Here is a 26006-nt window from a genome sequence, read left to right as displayed (position 1 = left end):
AAATTACTTTCGGTGTTATATAGTTTACTGTAAAGTTCACAGCACAGAGTATACAGATGACATGTAAGAACATGAGGAAGCATCATTTCATGTGAGCAGGATTAATAACAGTGAAAGAACATTTGAAAGGGTATCAGCTTTTTTGTGTGTGTAGACTATAAGCCATAATATATATTTTATGGCTTACAGGCAGGAAATAATTGAAAAGCCACACACTGTAGAAATAAAGAAAGACTGTGTCTTGGGGGTCCTGTCATTTGTCACGGCTCTGTCATTCACGTGGACTAAAGGCATTGCTCTGGCTACTTGCTATAAGCCATGGTGTCACCTCTGCAATGGAGGCCATAGAGCAGCATATTAAAAAATACCATTACATCCACGACTGTACACTTCATTTATAATATCCTTAAGTACACAAGTAGATCCCAATGCTGTTCTTCCTCTTCTGAAATGAACCACTACAATTTACGGCGCTTGACTTGAGCTGTACCTTAGCTAGGCCTACCGTCGAGCACGGTAATCTTCAATAGACTACTGCTCTGTTAATCCATGTATCCTTTATCAATCTGGCATTTGCGAACATAACACTACACGCTTTTTATATTGTAATAATATCATTCCCCATAACTAGGATAGTATTATATAGCTAGTTAGCTAACTCACAGGTCTATCACGTAGACCATAAGTATGCAAACTCACAGTTGTGAGTTGTTGCCATGGATATTTACTGCACTTGACAACCACGCAGGGTTTGCGCAAGCGCACAACAGTGAAGTCGAGCATTGTGGGATAGAACGCTACTGATAAAGAAACTAAACAGCTCAGTGACTGCAACTCTTACCAATATTGGATTATTACCAACCATTACAATTTCTAGAGAGATATATTTGTGACAAGTATTAAAGAAGATTTTGTTATGAACGCATCCGTGGCTAAGAAAACCCAGGAAACTCTGGGGAAAGTAATAAAGAAACCCCCTCTGACAGAAAAACTGCTCAGTAAACCGCCGTTCCGATACCTGCACGATATACTGAGTGAGGTGAGTTGTTCCTGACTAGCTTTAGTTCGCTAGGGTTAGTATTCGTGAACTACGTTCAAACGCAACATGGCATTAGCCCACCTCTTTAAAAAAACAGCTACATAACGCTAAGCAAGGCGTTAGCTGCGTTGTCTTTATAGTTGGAACGTCTTGTACCTAACTAGCCAGCTAGCTTGCCTCGAACTGTCCAAAGTGTTCACCTAGCAGGGGTAGCAAATGTACTAGCCAGATAAACAGTGAATTAGGATTGGGATTAGTGAATTTGGATTAATGTCGGGTAAAGTACGTTAGCTAGCTAATGCGAACACTCGCTGTGTTAAAGATAAATATAACGTTAGCAAGCTATGACGGTTAACGAGTGTAGCGAGCTATAGTAGTAGGTTAGCTATCTAGTGTGCCTTTACTTGCTGTTGGTCAACGTTAGATTTCTTTCACAGTAAGAAAACCGTGTTAATTTTGGGGATTTGTATTTCATGCATTCGTGTGGACCTTTGATTTGCTGAGACTGAGGAACTTGGACCGCTATCTTAGCTAGCTTGCTACCTAGCGTCTTTCTGTTGCTAGGCAGCTCACCGAGCATCGTTAAGCAAACAAACTCATGAGGCTATGCGAGTCTTTACAGAGTACAGTATTGAGTTTATCTAGCTACACTTCTAACCAAGATTTGTACTGGAACTGGTGGCCATCAGACGACATGGCAGCAAGGTAGATTAGATTTTCAAAACAATTAAACGATATCAACGGTTTTTGGAAATATTAGCAGTGAAAATGTGCATAACCTCATGGACAAAATGTCTTCTGTATACCTTGTCTCGACTACTCAGACGTTAAGAGGTATTGTGGTGAGCATGCATTCAAAATGAAATACTTCGTGGTTATGACAAGTTGATACATTGTGAGAGTGTACCTCCGTGGCTGTGGTAGGTTGGCCATGGCTTTCTGCCTCTCCCATGTAACTGTAACGTGAGCGATCTGTGTCCTCTGCTATATTCTGTCTACACTCTGGAACATTAGTTACCTTTTATCTGAATATTATACATGCTGGAATTTTAATGCATGCCTTCAATGTCATGATAAACTACACTGGGCTGATTATTTTGTGTTCTGTCTCTGCTTTAACTGATCCCATCCTAAACTTGTTAGACAGTGGGGGTTAACTGGAGTAAACCTGTTTTATATTTTGTCTCCTGTTAGGTAATTCGCACTACAGGCTTCATGAAGGGCCTTTATGGTGAAGCAGAGATGAAGTCAGAAAATGTAAAGGTGAGTGTTTTATTGTCAAACATTCAACATCACGATGCGAAACTGCTCCAGATGCACTACACAGTCTGCTTTAACATATTCAGCTCAACTTATCAGCTACCCTGATTATGGAACTCTTGGTGAAATGCATCAGGTACTTTATGGCAGAAAAAATTGCATGTGGTTCAGTAGCCCATGATGTTTTGCCATCTTATTTGAGATATGAGGTTACTTAACAATACAAATCAGATGAAGGCATTTTGAATATTTTAGATGGCCACACTCTTGAATAAATATTTAATATTTTAATGCCAAAGTCAAGAATTACTGCAGCTGCAAAGTTGGCCAACAGTACATGGTTAACAATAAGACCTAAAACATTGTTCATATTTACTAAGCTTTCTTAAATGCTGATTAGATCTTGAACAGACTGTGTGTGGTTATCATCTTATTTCTACTTTGAGTGATTTCTGATTGAGAAACAGATACTTCAGCAACAGAAGTTCTGCAGCCCACACTGCAGTTAGAGCCTTGTAGCTGATGAACTGTCTAAGTGTAACTTTAGACGTCCTCCATGTAATAAGCATGCCATGGGCCTATTACTCAGTCAGGCTAGAGGTGTGAAAAGTCAGTCTCCCAGTTTCAGGTGCCACTAACCAGCTGAACACAGATCCCTAAGGGAGCGCTGGTAACAAGGTCTGAAACAAGCATCAGTTCCTTTTCCAACACTGTGGCGTGTGGAAGGAGTCAAGTCCTTTGATGCCTAGAGCATGCATAATGGATGCTCTTACACTCTTCCCCCTCCCCCCCTCCCTCTCTCTCTCTCCATAATCACATGCATGTGTGTGCACTAGCCAGGTTTCTATGACAGAATGCTTTGTTGCTTGGCACATTCAAATTGATGTTTTTGCTTTGGGTACTGTCCTATAATTAAACCAGGTCAAATATTATTGAACTATGAACTCTGCCGCCTGTTGTACAAAATAATGGATCATGATTAATATCATCTACTGTCTGTGATGTGTGTCTGGTTGGTTATTACCAGCTGGATGAATTTTAATTAGCTCATAATGGCAACATGGACAATTGCACTGCATCATAAAATACCAATCATTTAAATTCAACCCAGGAGAATAAGTGCAGGCAATTCATAATTAAAGCTTCTGTTAATTTGTATAGATATCTCTGAGGCTAATGTTTTATAATATTGATGATGATAAAGCCAATGTGTGTGATGGGTCACTATAACATAATGAAGACAGAGTCAGAAAGTGTAAGTGATAGGCCAGTAATAAAATGTGGATGTTCTTTGCCTGTTTTCTGTAGGATAAAGACTCAAAGATTGCATTCCTCCAAAAGGCCATAGATGTAGTGATGCTGGTGAGTGGTGAGCCCCTGACTGCTAAACCTGCACGAATCGTGGCTGGCCATGAACCAGAGAAGACCAACGAGATGCTCCAGGCCATCGCCAAGTGTTGCCTCAACAAGGTCAGCCATGTCCGAAAAGTTCTGTATCTGCAGTGGACAGAACTACTCACTCGCAGTTGTTGTAGAGCCTTACTATATGACAACATTTTGCAGGGTTGTCAGTAATTGACCAGGGAATGACTCTTACCTTTGGAGTCTTTGGCTTATTTGTCTTTGTCTTCTCACTCTAATTGATCTCTTGAGATTACAGGAGGTCAAGGGAAGTTAGATCAGGGCTAGATGCTTTCTCAAGGCAGCTTGCTTGAGGATTGTGTGAACAGAAATTATTTTATATATAAAATTTGGGTTGCTTCCTAATGCTAAATGTAAATTAGTATTTTTTTTACGTTTTCTGTGTAGAAACTTTATTCATTAAAGAAGTTGAATCATTTTAAACAGTAATCATATTGAGTGTTTTGTCCCTAATGCAGGTGTCTAGTGATGAAGCTGTGAGGCAGGTTTTAGCTGGGGACAAAGTGGATGGGAAGGGGAAGGCGAGCACCTCCAGGTCCCAGGGCAAGGAGAACAGAGAGAGTCGAGAGCGCCTCCCAGACAGAGAGGTAAGACATGCATCTAGAGGCACTTCCATAAGACAGAGTGAAATATTCTCCTGAAGGAACTAATATTTTTAGGCCTGTCTTGGAGAGAAAAATGCACAAATGTCACGCATGCATGTTCTTAGAAGTAAATGTCTAAGTTCAGCTGACAGTTTTAGCAACACAGCAAGCCAGTTGCGACCAAGGACCAAGTGCAAGAAAACACTATTTATACCACTGATTTAAAACGCGTCACATTTTAACACCTTTCTTGCCCACCCACCTTTTATATATGGTAAGAGCCTGGGAACACTGAGTGGGTGTCTGTTTTGTACTGTTGCTGTCCTGTGCTGATGCCTAGAGAGATGTGGAGAGGTTTGTTGTTTCTGCTGGTGTTCTGCAGGAGAAGAGAGAGGTTAAAGAAAGTAGTATGGGCACTGAGCAGAAAGGCCCAGATCATAAAGACCCTGAGGGCAGGAGGATCGAGAAAGGCCAACAGGGAGACGGAGAGAGGTCAGAGAAGGCACGAGAGAAAGACCGGACCAAGGACCGAGAGCGGGACAAAGACAAGGCCAGAGACAGGGAGCGAGACCGGGACAAACAGCGAGACAGGAACAAAGGGAGAGAGCGTGATAAAGAGAGAGAGAAAACCAAAGAGCGAGATTTGCATAAAGACAAAGAGCGTGAACTGGACAAAGAGAGAGAGCGCGAGAGGCGGAAAGAGCGGGAGCGGGAACGCCACAAAGAAACGGCAGAGAAGCCAAAGGAGAAAACGGACAGAAAGGTCGGTCGTCTCTTTCAATTTGAACATATGCTTCCTACAAATGCCGCTTGGCTCTGCACATCCAGCCTCCATGTGCTGTGTTTCTGTAGGCCCGAGCAACAGAGGAGGTCAGCAGACTGAGACCTCATCTAGAGGAGTCCAGTAAACACCACAAAGCAAACCCAGCAGAGGTGAGCCTCTCCTCTCTCTTCATCCTCAGTGTGGCCATGTATACCATTATATGCTAGCTTTCCATGGGCTCTCAATATTAATGTAAATATTATTAAGATTTGCTGCTGCATGAGAGGCAGGTACAATCACTGAGAGATTAAATAAAAACAATGATATCAATATTTGTCATCCAACCCTGTTTCGTAGGCCTCCTCCTGTGTAGGCTAGGTACAGTAGCCAGGATTCAGTATCCACATTAGGTGTCCATGTAGGAGATATGTCTCTGTGCTGGAATGTCAGCCTGTTCTTTCCTCACGTCTCTGTCTTTTGTCCTCCAGCCTGAAGGAGATGAGCTAGAAGAGGTACATTAGCACCAGCTCCATGTTCACCTGCTTGCTTGCCTTAATGTCTTTTAAGAACCGTTTTTCCTGTTTTTCGAGAATTCATCAAGCTGTGAATAGATGGCATCGGTGGTGGATGCTTGATAGTTTGTGCATAGAGATGTGCAGGTCTGCTGTTAGTTCTCTTTCACACTGAACACAAAGAATGAAGACAGGCACATCAAATTGAGTTGCTTTGTTTGCCTATTCTTTGATGTGCTCTGTTTATTGACCAAGATGAGCTGCAGGCATTGGAGGTAAAAAAAAAAAAATTGAAACAAAGTATGATGTTCATGTAACTACATGCCTTGCTGGTCCTCCCAGTTGCCTGAGGCAAAAGCTAATGTGGTATTTAAACCATGTTTTGCAACTATGGACATTCTTTAGAGTGGAATTCTGTTTCAGTATGTTGTAGGGTTTGTTTGCTGGGTTACACTGCTTTTCTGTTTAGCAGCCTTACGCCAGTGTGCCACTGCAGTTTTTGCTTACATACAAGTTGTTAGAGGAACTTTGAGGAAATGACAAGTGCACTGGATCCATTTATACTTTGGCTAGATTTGTCATAGAGAGTCCTATTGCAATAAATGCTTATTTTGTTTTCACATAGCCAGCAGATGCTTCACAGAACCAGGTAATTACTACAAAATAAGCATTTATTGCAAAAAAAATAAAACCTGGAGTTGAGAGATAATCCACAACTTTTCCATTATTGATTCAGTGAATAACTCCTTGTGTATCTGTGTCCAGCCTGAGAGTCCTGCCAGAATACCAAGGCCTTCATCTGCAAAGGGGCAGCGACGTTGGCCCAAAACAGGAGCCCAAGGTAACCTGCCAGCTTTACGCTTAATGTAAACCATACCACACAGTCATTTTCATTAGAGACTGTGTAATGTGGTAATGACAGACACAGGCAGTGCATCTGAATTAGTATCGTAATGTGGGGTGGTTGTTTTTACAGTGTTTGCACTGTAATTCAGTCCCTCTGTCTTTGTCTATGTGCCTCCTTTTTTCCAGATGAATCAGATAGTGATGGAGGTGAGTAGAAATTTGTCAAAATATTGTACTTCTGAAGTACTCTTTCTAGCTAGGTTGAGCTTCAAAAGTGTCTGCTACAAACATGCTTTGTCTCTGTAGTATTTGGCCCCTTAAGCTTTCCTTTTCAAGCTTCAGGTCTAGCTAAGGTCCAAAAGCCCAGTCCTGTTTGGGACCAGACAACTCCTAACCTCATAAACCAAATGGCACCATCCAGGGTCTTTGAGCACGGATGTCGCCCCCCAGATTTAAGACACCGAGAGGCCAAATCCCTGTCCAGGGAAACGGTCACCTGAAAGGGTCAGCCCAAGCTATGAGAACGTGGTCAGCCAGCTCAAGCAGGTTTTGTGTCATTTTATACCTCGTGGTATGGGCACATCATCAAAGGAAAAAAAAACAACCAAAATCCAGTTTGTGTGCACTGGAGCCAACCAACACAGAGAGGGAGAGAGAGCTGTCAGACAAAAACATTGCTACTCCATGGTACTCCTTTCCCCTGCACCTGGGTGTTCTTTCCCTTCTGGCTGGACCCATGTCTCATATGGTCCTAAGGTGAATAGTGCCTCCCTGTGGCATAAGCAAGTCAGTGTCTGTCCCTACACCTTTTGAGCACCGAGGAGACCAATTTCACCTTGAACCACTTCACTAAGTATATTTAATATGGATACAAACAGATGGAAAATATTTTTCAACAAAATCCCTTCAGTCACAGCAGCGATGTTGATGACATACTAATAATTGAGTCATTATTAGGCATTAGTCATGAAAATCTGACAACAAATTACATTGTGTGTTGGGAGAATATATGTTACCATTTGCATGAAATATATACCATCAAATCATTTTTAAAAATAATGTTCAAATTGTGTGTGCGTGTGATCAGGACATTTAGATATATTTCAAATTTAGAAAAGGATTATAAAGGATTATAAAAGTCATTTGTCTACTTTTTGAATAATGTATTCTTGAATGATGGGTAGAAACTGAGTAAAAGTTTGTATTAGTTTGGATTCCGCATTAGTTTAAATTTTTTTGTAGAGTGTACTGAATGTTGTTCATTTGTTTCAGCTGCTGATAACCCTTCAGTGGATAAGCATGTCCAACTCGAAAATGGAGATGCTTCAGACATCTGGCCATCCCATGCATCCCACAGGTCAGCCAGTCTCGCTGGCTGCTAACTTTTACCACTCATTGCCACTTCCTTTTTCTTGCTTGTTTGCTTTTTGTTTTCCCTCTCTCACACTCGTATCTGTTTTAATTTTAAACTCAGATTGCTACTCTTCAGTAATGGCAAAAACAAAAATAAGATGGTGTTTGTGTGTGTAGGATAGTGTTGCCTTGGTAGTTCCAAATTACTCATGACCTTGTTTGAATGCTTGGCAGTGTAACACACTGATGTAGATCCTTTACTTTCACTGCAAATGACTGCCAGAGTGCAATTCAGAGCAGCATGTCTGCTCTTTGTTTCACACTATGTATCTGTCACTCTGCACACGAGTCCCTGCCATTTATTTACATCTCAGCATCTCTCTGATTGTATGGCAACCACCGAGCCACACATGCACTGGGGAAACAGACCGTATTGCTAATTACATTGTGGGTCGTGGTGTTGAAAGGAGTAAGACAAATGTGATGTTTCTGAAGCAGCAGAAGGCTAGCACGGCCCAGCAGCGCGAGGCCAGCTCCTCCTCGGCTGAAGAGGCAGGAGAGTCACACTGACGGAGGACCAGGGGAGAGGTGAGAACTTTCTCAAAGCAACGCTCAGGGCTCACACCACAGCATAGTGGCAGCTCTGGTGCCAGATGTGAAAAGTCACTGAAGAAGAAACTTGTTCTATTCCTGAAATTATATTATTGGATCTGAAGACCAGTAATAAATGGCATAAAATATGTACATTAAAATGACTTAATTGTTTGCTTATGTTTACATTGTTTTAATGATTTGGCATACAGTGTTAGCTTTTGTTGTTACTTAACAACTAACCACAAGAAATTTGTTGCAAACAGAAATGTTTATTTATCCCCAATAGTATCTTTATCAACATTGTTAAACACACTGCTTACCTAATGCTTGTCTTTCTCCAGGCTGGGCAGTGCCAAAGTTCCTTCTGCTGTCATAGTGGAGGGTAAGAAGCTCTCTGAGGATGAGGAAGACGAAGACGGGCAGTTTGTAGTGGAGGAGGCCGCCCCACCTCCAACTGACATGTCCGAGCTGGAGATGGTGAGTGCTTGCTCGCTCTCTCTCCAGGAAGGCCGCAACATGGCCCATGGTTAATCCTCAACCTCAGTGTAAAAATAATGACCTGTCTAGGATAATGGCTAAAACAGTTCCCTTAAAATAGCACTCTTATTTTGTGATGCTTTATGCATATTGGTCCATGGCATGTTTAATGAAAAAACCCTCGCTTAAGATTTGCTTTCACCATATTCCTCATGTAGGAACCCTCAGTCAACCTACATGGTGATGAGAAGCATGGTAAGTTGAAAGAACCACATGTAAGCCTTTGGCTAGACATTGACTGGTTTGAATAAAATAATGGGTTTTCCCAGTTTATCTCAGATTTAACACACACTTCTTGTTTTTCCTCTCGTCATAGGTGGACTCGTAAAAAAAATCCTAGAAACCAAGAAGAACTTTGAATCACCCTTGTCTCTAAATTCAAAAGATCAGGTATGCCAGTTTGTGTTTAATCGAGTTGTTCACTTCAGCTTCATGCATGTCCTCTAGAGGGCAGTGTAGTGTCAATGTACCAGCAAATCAAGAACCTGTGTATCACAATAACATTCTATTGTTGTGAGTAATGGCATTTTAAAATCAGTTCATTGAGAAAGGGAGAGAGAGAGACTTTGTTTCAGTAAATACATTACCTCAGGGACATGTTTCCGCTGTTTTTAATTTGAAAGCCTTAACCAGCGAGTCACTCGTGTACTAAAGAAAGCAGATTTGCAAATGGACTGGAGAAGGGTAATTGTGGTATGAAATGCACTCGAACGCTTTTCAGTGGAGCTTTCGCAACAGGAACTAAAGGCTGTGACTACACAGATCACAATTTTAAGATATTTCACCCCATATTTCACCCCTTTGTATGTTCCAGTGTGGCATTTAACAGTTGTGGGTTGTTTAGATAAACTGTGTAACCTCAGGATCTTGGCTTGGAATGTCTGAGCAAAACTTGCATGTCTAAAAAAGAAGTTTGTGAATTTTTGTTTTAGTATGGATATATTTAACATTTCCAATCTTAAATCTGCTCAGTCCCCTGTCCCTCATGGCCTTGTGACATTGTGAATGTCTATCAATGGGGAAAAGATTAGAGTTAATTGCACCAGTGTGTTCTCATTGTATCACTGGCCAAAGTTCAATAACAAGCAAGCATTTCTCATTTTCAAAGATCAATAAAGATCAGTTCCACAGAAACCAACTCTGTCAAGGCCATGTGTTCCAGTCATCCACCAAGGCACAAGCGGGCAATAAATGTAGTTTTCTTTTCTCCATTCCCATGTAGCAACAATAAACTGGCCCTATGTTTCCATGTTTTATAGTAGATATATTTTTCAGAACTGCTGGAGTGTGATTTCCATTCAGATGCTGTGCATTGTCCAGCCTCCCTCCTCGTGCCTGCTGCAGTTGGCTTTCTGTGAGCCAGGGACAGCTCCCATAATCAATATTTAGACAGTGATTCAGTTTTGAGCGGCTCTTGTCTGCAGCCTGCTCACCGAAGCCTGATGCTGTGCTGGGTGGTCCACCTTGCTGGAGCGCCTATCCACTCCCAGCTGTCGGAGCCTGCCTGTTGGACTGATGGACGCCGTGTTTGGTGGTGCCACTCATGCAGAAAGCCCCCGACTCCAAACCTTAGCTCGACCTTAGCCACGTGCTCTGACACACAGGAGCACATGCCATTTTTCTATTTTGTGTGTGAGAGTGTGTGTGAGTGAGGGTTTGAAATGTCCGGAGCTGTCTGCCCTGTTCAGCTCTCCAGCACTGCCACGTAAACCCAACCACACACACACACACGCACACACGCACAGAGGCACGAGCTGGTCCCGCTGGCATGCTGCGAAGGCTTGGGACCTGCTCACTGCCCATACCCCTTCATCTTTCTGTGTTCTTCATTTCAAAATAATCACTCTGGATTTCCCTCCATTCTCAAATAATCAAATCAGATTTCCCCCATCAGACGCAGGGCGGCTCTGGGATGGAATCTGAGCGCAGTACAGAGCGCTCACCTAATTCACTTAATGCTGCCTCATCAGTTCTCCGACTGCGCTGCCATTAATGTGGGCCGTGAGCTGGATGCAAGCCCTCAGGGCACGGCGCACTCTACACAGGGCTGCAGGTTAACTAGTGCACTGTGCTTCCCTCGCATAGTCGGCTACACAGAAAACAACCTGCAACGACTTCCTTCCTGACTTGAAAGGGGTGAGGGTTCAGCTCAATAAAGCCAGTGCTCTCCTGTAATCTTGCTGTAACATTGAAGGTTAAAAACGTAAATATTGAGTTTCCTTACCCCCACCATGGTATAGAGTTACGGCTCTTATAGCTCATTCTACATTCCCCCCTGAAACCTTTGAGGATGTCTACCACAAAAACTTTGATGCATAAGCTTGTGCGGTTTGTCACGATAGATCTCATTATTTTTAAACCCCATTCTGTTCTTAGATTTGGGGCTAAAGACCAGTTTTTCCTTTATTCATACAGTGCGCACTCATGAAGCGGTGGCTTCCTGTACGGGTTCACCAGCATCATCACATTTATATGTTTAGTACTCATTTCACGTAGATTTCACCTCAGCAGGGTTGCTGGTTCTTTGCATTTAACATGGTTATATCACTTCACTGAAATGAAGTTCATTTCTGATCTCAGTTATGCTATCTCTCAGCGCTGCCAGTCTGGCAGAAGAATGTGCTGTGTATTTTAGGTTTGAACCCCTGTGACCCCCCCCAGAATGCATGTATATTATTATAAAATACTTCATGTAGGGCGTCTTTTTATTTAGACAGAATTGGCCCCTCGCAGCAGCTGCGTTTTCATAAGCATTTTTTCTCCTTTTCCTCTTTTTTTTTTTTTTTTTTTTTTACACCATCAAATTAGGCCTGATGAAGGTTCACAACGTATAAATAAACCCTGCGGCACACAAATGGATGGCTGTTGAGTGAGTGCCTCACAGGAGAAAGGCCAATGTATTCTCTGCAGGACAGGCAGAAAAATAAATAGTCATCTCTTTAGGCCAGCGTCTTCATAAACACCTACCGTGTGTGTGTGTGTGTGTGTGTGTGTGTGTGTGTGTGTGTGTGTGTGTGTGTGTGTGTGTGTGTGTGTGTGTGTGTGTGTGTGTGTGTGTGTGTGTGTGTGTGTGTGTGTGTGTGGGTATAGGTATAGGTATAGGAAATGAATACCTTGCATTCTTCAAAGTGTGTTTCCCTTCACAGAGAGGAACCGCTAGTCACATAACTGATGATAATTACCAGTGGCATGTGGTGGGGCTCGCGGAGTCGATCTTGATCTGAATTCTCCACTCCCTGGTAATGCATGTATTGGCTGATAATGGCATGTTTGATTGTTCCTCAGCTCTTGTATATTCTGTTAGGTGGGTGGCCCAGTGCTCGAGGGACCTCCGGACAGACAATAGCTTTGTTGTGTGCTTGTCACTGTGGAGGTTCTCCTGGTTCACCTTGATGGGTTGAGGGCAGGAGTGTCCCCCACGGGGACTGACTGACCCCTCTGCATCCTGTGCTTAGGACTCCCTGTCTTCTCTTTTTTCTCACCCCAATGCAACACTGCTATTTTTATGATATATTTGGATGGGGCCTGTGTTTCCCTTATGGAGGAAACCCCTGAGCAGGGCTCAATTAATCTTTTCCCTCAGAAGCCCACAGACCCACCATGGAGTCTCTCACCGGCAAGAGAAACATAAACAACACGAGCAGGGCCCTTTACCACTGGCTCTGCCTGCGACACTCTTGCAGGATTGCTCTCAGGTAGTTTAGGTAGGTAGGCATACTATTGGTGTCCAGGATCAGTGCCAGTAAGTTATTGGTCTGTGCTATTTGTGTGAAGAAAAGATGAATAAATATTGTGCTACATCTCTCTGGTCAATAAGTCAGGACAAATTAGGTATGACTTTTTAATCTGTTGATGCTCCCTTATCCAAACTCGTACATCATCGTATAGCTTGCAGAAATAGTAGATGATGTAATGGATTTGGATCCAGTGTACTGTGATATCCAGAAAGACTATTACAGATGCTTCCTTCATTTATTACCCCTGTGAGGTTTGCAAGCCTTTGAGAGGTTTCATGCAAAGCAGGCCATTTTTCTTGTCGGAGTGCTCTTTGAAGAGCTCTGTTCCCCTCTCTTTCCTTCATTCCTCATCAGCACTCCATAAATCACGCAGCTTGCACGCATTTCCTCATTAAGCAAATTAGGCTTGCAAATGGAGGCTTAAATCCACATAGCAGAGTAATGAGGCTTCGTGCCAGCCCTGCCCTGGCTGCAGCCGCTGCTGGCCTGCCGTGCTGTGGAGGCGGGCCGGGAGGCAGAGGGCACCAGTGTGTCTGCCACCCGCCTTCTGGGCAATCCACCTGCAGCAGGCTGCCTGCGTCGGTCCTGCACCAGTCCTGCCGACTTGCTTCCGTCACCGCCTGAGCTAATGTGAAAACCTGCCCTCAGCCGCCTCGCTCAAAACAAATATTTTTCTTGGGTCCAGGGGAAAGGGGGGAGAATAAGAGCATGCAGGGCTTGTAGACCCCGACGGGGCCCCTATAAACGATTGATTTATGTCCACAGAGACAGAAAGCACTTCTTCTTTTTCTTCTACGATTTTGCGTGAAAGGAGGGAGGCGCAAGAGGACGCCAACCAGACCAAATCAGGCCTGCCCTTCGTGCTCCAGCAGCAGTGGGCCGGCTGTGCTGGTGGGTGTTTGTCTAGCAGGGGTGTTTAGGGGCTAGCGGAGCCACCCACCTTGCTGACGGCCAGCAGACGGTTCAGTCTTAGCACGCAGACTGGAAATAAAAGATAAAGAAACTGATCCTTTCTTGTCAGACATTATGAAATTCCCACGGAAAGGAATATAATCAGTTTCTGAAGCATGTCTGCAATTAACTTTTAAAGGCTGTAACAGTAAACTTATTTTCGTAATATATGATACAGACTTTTATGATTTAGAGGTCTTTAATAAAAACACGTGTACTTGGTATTATGTTCAACACACAGTATCTACAGTGTTGTGTTTTGTGTTCACACACAATGTAACACAATGAACAATGTATTTCACACTTGTGTGGGCTTTTTTAAAACTGAGGAAGTTGATAGTTAATTTGTGGTGTCATGTAGCTTGACTTTGATTCAGTTCAGTGCCGTGAAGGTAGTTTTTGCAGTTTCTGGCCAGGATGACAGAAAGTGGCCTGGGAGTTCAACTTGAAAGAGCTAAAAGTGAAGTAGTTGTTACCGAATACTGTTGTAAAATAACTTCACTGCTATACTCTGTTACTAAAATAAACTAGGTCTAAGTCATGCCTTACAGACCATAATGCATATGAGGAGGTGTGTGTGCGTGTACGCGCGTGCGTGCGTGGGCGGGAAGGCAGCAAGAGTGAGGCTTGTTTGGCCTAGTGCCACACACAGCTTGTGGCTCCAGCTGAGTAAACATATATGGCTGGTGTGTGTGCCAGTCAGAGGGGTGACTGGGGTAGAGCACGACCCCCCAACCACATACCGTACAGAGGAGGCCCTCACTAACCACTCAGATTATGGATCCCTTGGCCCTTTGGTTTGATCTTTATATACATTGCTAGGTTTGTATAATTCCTGCCTTGAAATCTTAAACATTTGTAGCCTTGAAATCCTAAACCACTAAATGCAGACTTCTCCCTGGTTCTTTTTTTAATACATTACTGTTGGGTATAGAATTCTCTTAACCTCGTTTGTATAATTCACTTGAAGTGCGCCCTTCTGTGAGGTGTGCATCTGAAAAATGTGACAGGCTCTTCGTGCCTCTAGTGTGTTCCTGCAAGGCAGGTTCAGGGGCTTCATGCTGACTTTTCCCTGTAACCTGCTACCCCCAACCCCAACGCCGCTGTGTTTGCTGCAGGATCGGCCTCCGCTGGTGGAGGCAGCCCGGAGGAAGGACCGTGAGCTGGTGGCCAGGGAGATTGAGCGCCTGCGCGCATCCATTCAGACAGTGTGCCGTAGTGCTCTGCCCCTGGGCAAGATCATGGACTACATCCAGGAGGATATGGACTCCATGCAGAATGAGCTGCATGCCTGGAGGCGGGAGAACAAAGAGCATGCACAGGCCCTGCTGCATGAGCAGAGGTAGTGTGGAGCCACGATCACACAGAGAGACACACACACACAGAAAAGCTCGAGGCCTGGTGCTGGTGGGGTAAAGACAAAGGGGTGATATTAACAAAGGGTGCTTTTTATTTATTTATTTACTTACTTACTTACTTACTTACTTACTTAAAGATAAAATTAGCTGCTTCAACACAGAATCCCTTTTCTAAAGGTACAAAAGGAGAATTTCTGTACTATTGCTTGGTGTTTGATTATGTGCAGAAAACGTTAACAGCGTTACATTCTGACCTGAAATACTTTTAATCAAAGTCCAAGGACAGTTGGTAAATTCCACCAATAAACATTTGACTAACATATTATGGTAAAATGGCTTCATGAATTCTCCAGCTGAAGGTATTTGTAAATTGAGCTGTAAATCTGCATAATTCTGTTTTTTTTCTTCCCCAAAGATGAAACTACTTTTCCAGAGAGAAAAATTTGTGGTAATGCATTACTGCTAGCCTACTTGTATTCAGCTCAAAGTAAACAGTTCCGCTTGATTGTGCATGAATACCCCAAAGTTTCAGGGAAAGGTTAAGTAACCAGAATTGATTTTTACTGTGTTGTTCAAAAATTGGTCAAAACTACATAAGAACAGCTTTGCTAAGACATTTTAGTGCATTTATTGTTTTATCCTAAGACATTTATTGTTGAGTTTAATGGTTGTAGTTTTGAATTTCCATTATATAGCTAGTTATGCCATACTTTTATAAAAAAAATTCAATACTGGCCCTTTTGCTTCCATTTTAAATGTTTTCCTAGTCAATGTTTTTTTCTAATTTTTTCTAAGAACAGGGAAATGTGTCGAAATTACTCATTTAATCTGCCACATGCTACAGATACAGTAGATGGAGATTAGGTTAGAAAGCTCTGCAGCAGTCCTAAATCCCTGATTGCATGTGAATACGCTGTCTTGAAAGCCCTTTGTTGTGAAAACAGTGGTGTTACATGTTGATGTGTCTCTCAGGATCACAGACACTGCAGTGGAGCCTCTGAAGGTGGAGCTAGCTGAACTGGACCAACTTATCAAAGACCAGCAGGACAAGATTTGTGCCGTCAAGTCAAACATCATCAAGAACGAGGAAAAGATCCATAAGATGGTGTCCAGCATGAACTTCTCCTCACAAACGTGAATGAGGCAATACGTAAAATAAAGCCTGTAATACTCAATACAGGAGAGAGCACTCTTCCTCAGTCTCACAGAAGCTCTCTGGTGATGGTTGTCTGATTTACATTTTTAGTGGGGGTTGGATAAATCCACAATTTAAGGTGCCTTCTGTTCTTGAGTCTGGTCTGTTTTAACTGGGCTAATCAGGATTGTTGCTCTCCTTGAGAGAAAAAAAATAGACAGAAATAGACATGCACTGTGTTGATGCCCTGCAACAGTAGATTCATACATTGTGCTTAAGCGAGATTGGCCACCCCAATATTGATGCATACTATTTTTTGAGAAATTCTTGATTCTCCTCCATGTTCTCTATAAAAAAGGCTACATTAATTGGCTTTGATTTGATGGCTTGCTTGTGATTTACTAAATTAATTACTTAGCCAAACATTGTGTCCTAGGCAATATGTCAGATTACTTTGTATACTGTCACTTGGTATCTCTCCAAAGCTTTTCTTAAGCAATAGGGCCCTGCTTTCTGGACAGAGCTTGTGTCTTGGTCTAAACCACACTGTCAGCGAGAGTGCTCCATTATATCATGTTTTCAGCTGTGCCCTGGGTTTACCTGGAGAACCAGCCCAGGATGTCAGCAGGTAAGGGGTATGCATGCCAAAAGCTGGAGATGCACTAGTCAAGCACCACTGCACTTTGATCCATGAGACTGTGACAGAATTTTCCTGTACGTCGACGTGCATGAGGAGGAACCAACAAGGCCTGTTATGGTACAGTATAAAAACATTTTTTTTTTTTTTTAGACAAACTCATTTTGTTATATTTTTAAGGTTACAATGTCTGTTGTTCTTTCAACTATAACCACATTTCATTTGAAAAAAAAAAAAAAACAGTAAACAAAAAACCTGTACAGTTTCATTGTAGAAGCAAAAAATAAATAACCAAAAATTGAAAATTGTAATTACTGCTCTTCAGACCCAGCCCAGCTGTAAGTGGATTCTAAATAAGGTTCACTATCTGATTCACCACGCTTTGTGCCCTCTAGATTTAGCTGGTCATGCACAAAGATGTTCAAAAGTTGATTTTTGTATATTCCACTCTATTGTAGAAAACTACTGCATGTGCGTTTAGATAACATTTCAATTCTGACGAGACACATTTTTCCATAGTTCAAAACCCAAACTGTACATGGATGTTTCCTAAAGTTTTTAAATTCAACCTGAATATAATGGTTATTGCATATTAACGAATGTTTCATATCAGTATTATTTAGAAATATGGACAACATGAAGAACAGTTGGATATCAAACTGCAAAAATAAAATGCAGTAATGTTCAGGTATCAAATGCATAGCGTTTCCTGTTTGTTTTTTAAAAGCAGACCATTTACACTGTAAGCTATTTTTAGCATATTCATCTTTGCTGTATATTATGTATATGTTATTTGTATCATAGTTCACAAAATGCTATAGATTTTGTAGTGGAGTGAAATAAATGGTTACATTTAAGTAAAATACTTAAATGCACATGTCCCATTTTTGTGAAAACAGATGTGAAAATCACCAGTGTTGTGAAAGTTTGTTGTTTGGTTGATGTGAAGTAAACATTAGTATGGCATTTTAATGATTATTTTGGACTGTTACGGAGAAATGACGAATGTGTAGAGTTTGTGTTTTTGACTAGTTAATACCAAGTCCTGGTGGTGCCTGGCACTATGCAGTCACACGCCTGACTACACCCAGCCTTTGAAGGCCAGTCCAATCTGACATAACAAAAACACTTTAATTCTCTAAAAGCCTATATTAGAGGCTAACTTGAGGCCTTATTTCATTTTTCTGGCAGCCCTTGATTCAGCTGCACAAGACTAGCACACACATCCCCATCCCTCACACACTTTACATTCCCGTTCTGTCCAGCACGTGCAAAGGCTGTAGGGACCTTTAAACATCAACTGAGAATTGGCTGACCTGGTCATTTTATACAAGCAGGGATTTTGAGGCCCTTGAAACCCTGGGCACCTGCCTGAGTCTGCTGTGGGCTCTAAGCGAACATTTAGACTAGTGCTAAATGACTGCCTGCACGTGCTTTGGGACCCTTTGTCTCTGCTGTCCTACTTTGTGTCTGTGACTAGAGTGCAAGCTGCTCTGCACACATCTATAGTGTGTGAAAAAGCTTTTGGCACAGCTGGAGAGGAAATGGCTCTGCTTCCTCATCATAGTGGACAAACTCCATCCATATCAAATCTTTAGTGGGCAAAGCGAGCTAGTTTTACTGTAGGAAAGAGTTTCCTTAATGATGCATCAATATCTATTTTTATATGAAAGTACTGTTAATGTTGGATAGCTTGTATGTTAAATTGGTGGAGAGAGAATAGCTTTACTACAAATTAGCTGTGAAATTCTAAAGTCTTGACAATATAAAGAATGTGAGAGAAATCTGCATTAAACTGAATGAGCAAAGTAGCTGACTGATGTATTCTTTCTTTCCACTGCAGCACTGTTTGGAGAGTTGGGTGTTCTAGTTCCTCATGAACCAGTCTTTCTGAGTGACACATGGGGCCGTCCGACTCTGTTTATTTTTAGAGCCCATGGCCCAGTGTCCACGGTTCAGCTGTCGTCAGGCAGCAATAAGGCATGCCTCTGTGGCTCTCTGAAATAAACGTCCAACAATGACAGACTCAAGTCACCTACCACAGATAAACAGAGCAGTGTTGCCTCTGACTGCTGCCATCACAGTGGAATAGGCACAGACCCAGAAGCTTGTTCATGTTCGTGGACCTAAACTGAAATTACATAGGTTTTTTTTTTTTTTTTCTTCTTCAGTTGTGTACATATACACATTTACCTCTCTCTCTCTCTCTCTCTCTCTCTCTCTCTCTCTCTCTCTCTCTCTCTCTCTCTCTCTCTCTCTCTCTCTCTCTCTCTCTCTCTCTCTCTCTCTCTGTGTGTCTGTTTGTGTGTGTGTGGGGGGGGAGGCTTGGTCACAGAGCGACGACCGCCTTGTAGAGTATATGTAATATTTCCCCGACACTAGAGAAGTGTTGATTAAAGCATAATCTCGGTGATATACGGATTAAACCCTACTCCGAGTTAAAATAGGAATTCTTCCCTATCTTGTTTTGTGGCTGAGCCCCCTTAATTTAAGGCGATCTGAAAGCAGGAAGTATGCCGTCAGCCAATCAGATTCCTCGGCAGACAAGACAAGACAAAACATCCCTAGTGCCGCCGAGGCTAAAAATAATGCTCACATAAGCTTTCATTGAATTAATATTACTTAGACCTTTTTTTTCCAGTTGTGCGTGATTTTATCACCGTTCGTGATAAAACGACATAACCTATTGCTCTACGGATAAAGTGAGCAGAGATGGCTGATGGCGGAGAGACTGTGGAAGGGGAGGATGAGCCACCCAACATGAGCTATCCCCTGGTCACGGTCTCCGACTTGTCCAGCCTCACCGTCGCAGGTATCGTCCCTCGTTGGAAATGCTGTGGTGTTATGATCGCATGCTACAGCTGCTATAACATTTATAATTAGATTTTAACAAAACGATTCTCTTCTAGAAGATGTATGTACATATGTACATCTTTCAAAAGCCTGTTAGGTAAATAGCTAAGTATAAATAGCTAAGTGTCCTAGCTTTATATTTGTTCATAACATCGAGTCTGTGTCTAGTAGGCCGAAATCTGAAGGAATGGCTGCAGGAGCAGTTCTGTGACAAGCCTCTTGAGCAGTGTGAGGACATGCGTCTCCACAATGCAGCCTACGTGGGAGACTTGGACACCATCAAGAGTCTGCTGCAGGAAGACAGCTTCAAGCAGTGAGCCTTCAGTCCCCAATCTCAGAGTGACTGCCAGACATGTCTTTAATACATACCCCTTTTTCTGGCATTGTTTTTATACTTAAGGTAGTGCCCTTCTCCAAGGTTTTTTCCTCTTGGAGTATTGCATAATGTAATCAAAAATTATATATATATATTTTTTTTTGTTCAGAACTCATTCATCAATTACATTATTGCATGTGCATGAGCTCGTGATATCGCTTTCAATTTCCTGCCCCTACAGACGGATCAATGAAAAATCGGTGTGGTGCTGTGGCTGGCTGCCCTGCACACCCCTGCGCATCGCTGCCACGGCCGGCCACGGTGAGTGTGTGGACTTCCTCATCGCACAGGGGGCTGAAGTGGACCTTGTGGACGTGAAGGGGCAGACGGCTCTGTACGTTGCCGTGGTTAATGGCCACCTGGACTGCGTTCGGATCCTGTTGGAGGCTGGCGCCGACCCCAACGGCAGCCGCCACCACCGCAGCACCCCTTTGTACCACGCGGCCCGGGTGGGCAGGACGGACATCCTGCAGGAGTTGGTCAGGTGTGCTAGTAGCCTTGTGCTGGAGAAACATACGTACACAATCACCAAAGACATTATTAGAAACACCTAATTTGTACCTATGCTTACTGGCCACGTTTTTAGGTACGTCTGCCTTATAGGAACATTTATAGGTGTACAACCAAAGACTATCTGCTGCAATGCACAATTTGTCTGCCGCCCCTCTGCTCTGGGCAGTTTATGATCACTGAGCCAACATTAACCAGATGGTATTTGGAGAAAGACCTTCCTCAACAAAGCAGAAAGGTCACGATGGTGGACTTGCACTGATATGTGTGTATCAGGCACTGTAGTGTTGCCGCGTTGAGTTGTCTGCCACACAGATATCCAGTCCTGTGGTCAGAGAAAGAGTTGGAGGGTGGCTGACAAGTTTTTCATTCACCAATCCAGCTAGACACATTTCTTCCTGCCATATTCTGAAAAAAGATATTTTGAGCAAAATTGTAAGTTCATCTGTGCAGCACATTGTGATACCCAGTCAGTCTGTTTTGTCAGTGCTGTCTGTGTTTGGGCTGAAATTTTGAAGGTGAGAAAAATGGTGAAAATGTAAACATTCAAATTTAAATTTATTTAACAGTGCCAGTGGCACATTGCAGGAATAGCACACCTGAACTGGAGCGTTCATAATTGCAGCGGGTCTTGTGTCTCTCTCTAGGTTCAACGCCGACGTGGACGTGGACCACCAACTGGGCCCGAGGCCCCTGTTCAGCGCCCGCACCCTCTCCACACTGGTTGTGTGCCCATTGTACATCAGCGCAGCCTACCATCACCTGCACTGCTTCCGGCTTCTCCTGCAGGCTGGGGCCAACCCCGACTACAACTACACGGGCCCCGTGAGCCGCGAGGCACTGGCCCGGGGCCTGGCTTCCTGTCTGCTGGACGCTGTCCTCAGGCATGGCTGTGAGCCTGCCTTTGTTAGGTTGCTGCTGGAGCATGGGGCGGACCCCAAGCTCGTGACCTGGGCGGAGCCTGACCCGGATACCATGGGAAGGGTGAGGGTCAACAGCGAGGCCTTGCGTATCTACCAAGAGGCCAGGCGTAAGTTACCTTTACCAAAAGGGATTTCTTCTGGTATAAGCCTTGTCTTAAACTAATGAATTGAGTCCAAGGCATGGATTTACTCTTGGTCTTGCTACCGAAACCATCCAGTCTGTGAAAAGCCAAGTGTGTGTGTGCAAAATAAATAACAAGACATGAAATTATAAATAAGTACAAAAAACTTTTATGATGGCCAGTTTGAAACAAATTGAGTTCTGTGCTTTGCCGTTGTGCAGGGTGGTGTGAAAGAGCAGTGCTGTTGTCTTGCCTCCCTGTCAGGGTGTCCGAGGCGGCTGACTCACCTGTGCCGCATCACCATCCGCCGGGTGATGGGCAAGCACCGTCTGGGACACATCTCCTGCCTCCCCCTGCCCTACGCCATCAAGAGTTTTCTGCTCCACGGAGACATCCGTGGGCCTGACACACCAGCGCTGCAGACTCACGACTGAGGTGGTAGCGGCCGTCCACGAGCACAGAAGATCTCAACCTGCGCTGAGGAGCCCCTGAGAGGAGCAGAGATGCACCGGTGCCTCGATTCTGCGGAGAGCTGTGGAGGCCAGCCGCTGCTGCCACGCCTTCGTCTTGCTCCTGACACTGCTCCTTACCCAGGGGAGGGGAGGTGCTCGGTGCACCCTCTCAGAAGACACACACTACCACTTTCACGGCATGCCATTCTGTGAGTCAAGCATGTTGGTGCACATCAGGCTTTCTTTACGCAAGTGTACTTTGCAGCAAAATATTGTATAAAATGAATGTCACACTGCAGAATCATATTGACTCTTTATAATCACTTAAACTGTGATTAGTCTGAGTAGATGGGTAATTTATATTTAAGAACAAATTTTATATTTCTTCATTGTTATGGTCAATGTGGTGTGATAGGTAAAAGAAATAATCATAGCTTAATTTATGATCATTTATGGAATTTATATTATGCTTAGACATATTTTTAAACTTTGCCTTTGCCTTAATTTAAACTAAGATGCCTGAAATAAACTGTATTGCCCCTCGTTGTCTGTATTTTCCTACAGTGGATGTTTGCATTTACATTTAGGTGTGCTCTTCTCTGTTCTCTTTGACTCTAGAAGCTGTTGTTAAGCTTTTGGATACATCCGTTTCAGCCATCTAATGAAAGTAGTTTTGGCCATAAGCTTAATTACCATTCAAGTACAGGAAATGCAAGCAATCCAAACTTACTATAGAGCCTATTCACTGTTCACAAGCTATTGCCGACAACTCTACCACTGTGTCTCAGTTAATATCGTCTTGAGATCTCCCTGACATAAATAGACATGATATAGGAATCCTCTGAGGTTTCCAGTCATATAGGCTACTAAATTTCCCACTCTCTGGGTATAATTACACTCTGGGTATATGTTTTTTTTTCCCCCTCAAGCTTATTTGAAGTGTACTTCATGTCAGTGTTGTGACAGTGAAACCACATCTTGTCAAAAACCACAAACTGGAAAAAGCAAAGCGTGGGAAATGTTGGGCTCTGCCAGCAAATTGCCGACGGACCTCATTACACCGAGAGCCGTGGACTAGTGAGCCCCTCGTGCCAGAGAAGGGGAGGTGGGATTGCGCTCCGGCAAATGCGCTGTCAGATCTCGAGACATCATCGTCGTCGTCCTCATCGTCCTCGTCCTCACCCCCGCAGCCTTCTCTGTGTCTGCTGCTGCTCTAATACTGCTGTTAGGCCCTTCACTGGGAGAGGGATCAAAGCAGCCCAGACGCAGGCACCGTCTCCACTGTCAGCTCTGGAGATGCTTGAACCGGAGCAATCGTGTTCTTTTTCCGGTGGCTTCTCAATAGTGGAACTGGAGGAGTGCCAGTGACAACCCCAAACCCCGAGAGTGCGCTCTGGGAGTCACGCTTCCCACTGAAGCCAACCACTCCCCTTCCAGAGCACTCTGCCTGTGCCAAGTGGCCCTGACACGGGCCAATTCACTTCGAGGATTCACAATGTCAGTGTTTCATTGTGATTATTAACTTATGGTAACTGGGGGTATCGATGGTCCCTCTCCAAAATGGCTGCTTGTTTTTTCTGCGTTTTCAGCCTGCAGGTGTCTTTTGAATAGGTCTTGTGGGTAAGGGTGGGGTGTTCTAATGTTAGCGTGCTATTGTCTGTGTGGCTCAGTGCTGTCCAAAAGATGGCACTCTTCTCATGTCAAGACGTTTTCTCTGCCTCCCACACACACAAACACACACACAAACACACACACAAACACACACACAAACACACACACAAACACACACACAAACACACACACACACACACACTCACACACACACACACTCACACACACACACAGGCACACATACACACACACACACACACACAAACACACAAACACACACACAAACACACACACAAACACACACACAAACACACACTCACACACACACACACTCACACACACACACAGGCACACATACACACACACACACACACACAAACACACACACAAACACACACACAAACACACACACAAACACACACTCACACACACACACACAAACACACACACAAACACACACACAAACACACACACAAACACACACACAAACACACACACAAACACACACTCACACACACACACACACACACACAAACACACACACAAACACACACACAAACACACACACAAACACACACACTCCCACACACACAAACACACACACTCCCACACACACAAACACACACACAAACACACACACTCCCACACACACAAACACACACAACAATGTGATCCTATTGTTGCTTTCTCAATTTCACAAGTGCTTTAACATGTCACCATATACTAGTTTTTCAGGTCATGAACATTGGCATGTTATTAGAGGAAAACTACACAATTTGTACTTCTAGAACTTTGACTTTAAGTGTGTAATACGTACACCTTGTCCATACTTCGTTTTAAAAAGGGTACTTTTTCTGAGGAGTTGCATCTGGGGCTCTGTTGCTCATTATACATTTTATTTCTTCTCAATTAACTTTTTTAAGCCATTACATGCATTTGATTGAATAATTTTTTTTATTTTATTTATTTTTATATACATTTATAAATGCATACTAAACAAAAGGTTTAATCACTGTAGCAAACCGTCAGTTGTAGCATTAACTTTGGATTGAATGAATAGCTATATATCTATTTTCTTGTAAGTAAACTGGTTTGGGTTGGATGAAGGAGCACCACTTTGAGTGACGGTCGTTCATGCAAAGGTCCTTAGCAGGTGAAAATACTGTAGCTTTGAGGCCCAAGTGACAGAAATTGAATAGTACTTACTAAATAGTGAACTTAGTAACTTTAGTCTGGCTTCTGCCTAGCTATTTGGATAATGGTTTGATTGGTCAACAAGCAACTGGCTACAACTGATCTCAGCTAGGTCAGCTATCTAGCTGGAATTGATGTTGCGTTCAGAGGGCAGCTAACAGGTGATTTTTAAAGCTCAGTTTGCAGGTCTGTTGTAATAATCAGAACATCAATAAATGACTGACGGTTTGTCATTGTAAATTAAGGCAGGTGGGCAGGACTGGGAATCGACTGAGACCCCCTTTATACTTGGCCGGTACATGCGTCTTGTGTGGTATCCGGATAGAGATTATCCACATGGAAACGCAGGTGTGAATGCCTCCAAGGTGCCTTTAAGCCTTATTAGCATTCATGAGGTGTTCTAGTGTTATTGGCTCTCCAGTTATATTATCACTTTTCAGTATGATAAAATCTTCTGGTAGTACCCATTTTTAAGTTATTATTCATGTTATATTGCCTAGGTATTGTGTGGCAAACATGATCAGGGGGTAGTCATATTATGGAAATATTAAAGTCCTCAGTATATTATATCTATATGAAAAATATGTGCTCTAATAATGTCTGCGATTAATTATATGGTTTTACTACCTTACTGGAGTTAAAGTGTGGTATGATGAAAACCATTTCTTTAGTCACTGTGCAACTTACTGAGTTACTGTAGTTATAGATGCTGAAGTAGTAAGAAGAAAGAGAGACTGATTCTTTTTAGAAGTATTTTACAGCCATAAAGTTTTGGAGAGTGCAGAACTCACATTTTGAAGTTCCAGTATCCTGCCTATAGTCTGATTTAAGTACAATTTATTGCCAAGATGTATTTTGCATTTTATCTGAAATGGGATATGGGATGTGGGTAACTGGCAGTCTAGCTGAATTAAGAATTTTGGACAGAGCTGCTGAATTAAGAATTTTTAACAGCGCTCCTTCATCAGCTGTTCAAGCTTCTGAAAAGAGGGGTGTGTATATATATATATAAAAGTGTTTATGCAAACAAAGCAACAACAAAACTACACACCTCATATTGTGGGGCTAGTCCAGGTTTAGTCCAGGTTTAGTCCATGCAAGGTTGGATACACTGCCTTCTTTCTTCAGGGGTGGGTTCACCACCAGGAGTCCACTCAGCTCTACAGTAAAATATCTGCTTCAGACATCACCGCAGAGCTCAGACAAGAGGACTGTCAGGTTGAGAAGCTAGCGGTGT

The 26006-nt window shown here is 43.1% G+C and overlaps 2 protein-coding genes across 12 annotated transcripts; both read left to right on the top strand.

Moving 5' to 3' along the window:
* The first annotated feature begins 790 nt into the window (after window positions 1-790).
* traf3ip1 (TNF receptor-associated factor 3 interacting protein 1) lies at window positions 791-17593 on the top strand. Of its 10 annotated transcripts, XM_035523555.2 has the most exons (18): window positions 791-1039; window positions 2234-2302; window positions 3608-3769; window positions 4180-4308; window positions 4688-5068; window positions 5158-5238; window positions 5557-5580; window positions 6206-6229; window positions 6346-6421; window positions 6613-6633; window positions 7699-7783; window positions 8275-8367; window positions 8715-8850; window positions 9069-9105; window positions 9227-9300; window positions 14717-14940; window positions 15372-15404; window positions 15929-16065. In XM_035523555.2, the coding sequence occupies exons 1-17, from the start codon at window positions 917-919 to the stop codon at window positions 15373-15375; spliced, it is 1743 nt and encodes a 580-aa protein (XP_035379448.2). In that variant the 5' UTR covers window positions 791-916; the 3' UTR covers window positions 15376-15404; window positions 15929-16065. The 10 variants fall into 10 exon arrangements, with proteins under 10 accessions (XP_035379448.2, XP_026865531.3, XP_026865530.3 ...); XM_027009730.3 differs by lacking the exon at window positions 15372-15404 and having other exon boundaries at window positions 8278-8367; window positions 15929-17593; XM_027009729.3 differs by lacking the exon at window positions 15372-15404 and having other exon boundaries at window positions 15929-17593.
* A 1475-nt stretch (window positions 17594-19068) lies between these two features.
* On the top strand, window positions 19069-22507 carry asb1 (ankyrin repeat and SOCS box containing 1). Of its 2 annotated transcripts, none has more exons than XM_035523201.2 (5): window positions 19069-19540; window positions 19750-19894; window positions 20139-20441; window positions 21115-21497; window positions 21777-22507. In XM_035523201.2, the coding sequence occupies exons 1-5, from the start codon at window positions 19441-19443 to the stop codon at window positions 21944-21946; spliced, it is 1101 nt and encodes a 366-aa protein (XP_035379094.1). In that variant the 5' UTR covers window positions 19069-19440; the 3' UTR covers window positions 21947-22507. The 2 variants fall into 2 exon arrangements, with proteins under 2 accessions (XP_035379094.1, XP_026865529.2); XM_027009728.3 differs by having other exon boundaries at window positions 19072-19540; window positions 19753-19894.
* Window positions 22508-26006: the final 3499 nt, after the last annotated feature.

Source organism: Electrophorus electricus, chromosome 4, assembly GCF_041902795.1.
Source record: "Electrophorus electricus isolate QZ-2024a chromosome 4, ASM4190279v1, whole genome shotgun sequence".
Lineage (NCBI taxonomy): Eukaryota > Metazoa > Chordata > Actinopteri > Gymnotiformes > Gymnotidae > Electrophorus > Electrophorus electricus.
Note: the sequence above shows the minus strand (reverse complement) of the source record. Positions and strands in the feature narration are given on the sequence as shown.

What these genes read in the sequence shown, in the direction of transcription:
- asb1 (XM_035523201.2), top strand. Translation starts at nt 19,441, where the DNA reads ATGGCTGATGGCGGAGAGACTGTGGAAGGGGAGGATGAGCCACCCAAC. An exon ending in GTCCAGCCTCACCGTCGCAG is followed by an intron (nt 19,541 to 19,749) that starts GTATCGTCCCTC and finishes GTCTGTGTCTAG; the next exon opens with TAGGCCGAAATCTGAAGGAA. An exon ending in TATCTACCAAGAGGCCAGGC is followed by an intron (nt 21,498 to 21,776) that starts GTAAGTTACCTT and finishes CCTCCCTGTCAG; the next exon opens with GGTGTCCGAGGCGGCTGACT.
- traf3ip1 (XM_027009729.3), top strand. Translation starts at nt 917, where the DNA reads ATGAACGCATCCGTGGCTAAGAAAACCCAGGAAACTCTGGGGAAAGTA. An exon ending in GCCCAAAACAGGAGCCCAAG is followed by an intron (nt 6,422 to 6,612) that starts GTAACCTGCCAG and finishes CCTTTTTTCCAG; the next exon opens with ATGAATCAGATAGTGATGGA. An exon ending in GACGGAGGACCAGGGGAGAG is followed by an intron (nt 8,368 to 8,714) that starts GTGAGAACTTTC and finishes GTCTTTCTCCAG; the next exon opens with GCTGGGCAGTGCCAAAGTTC.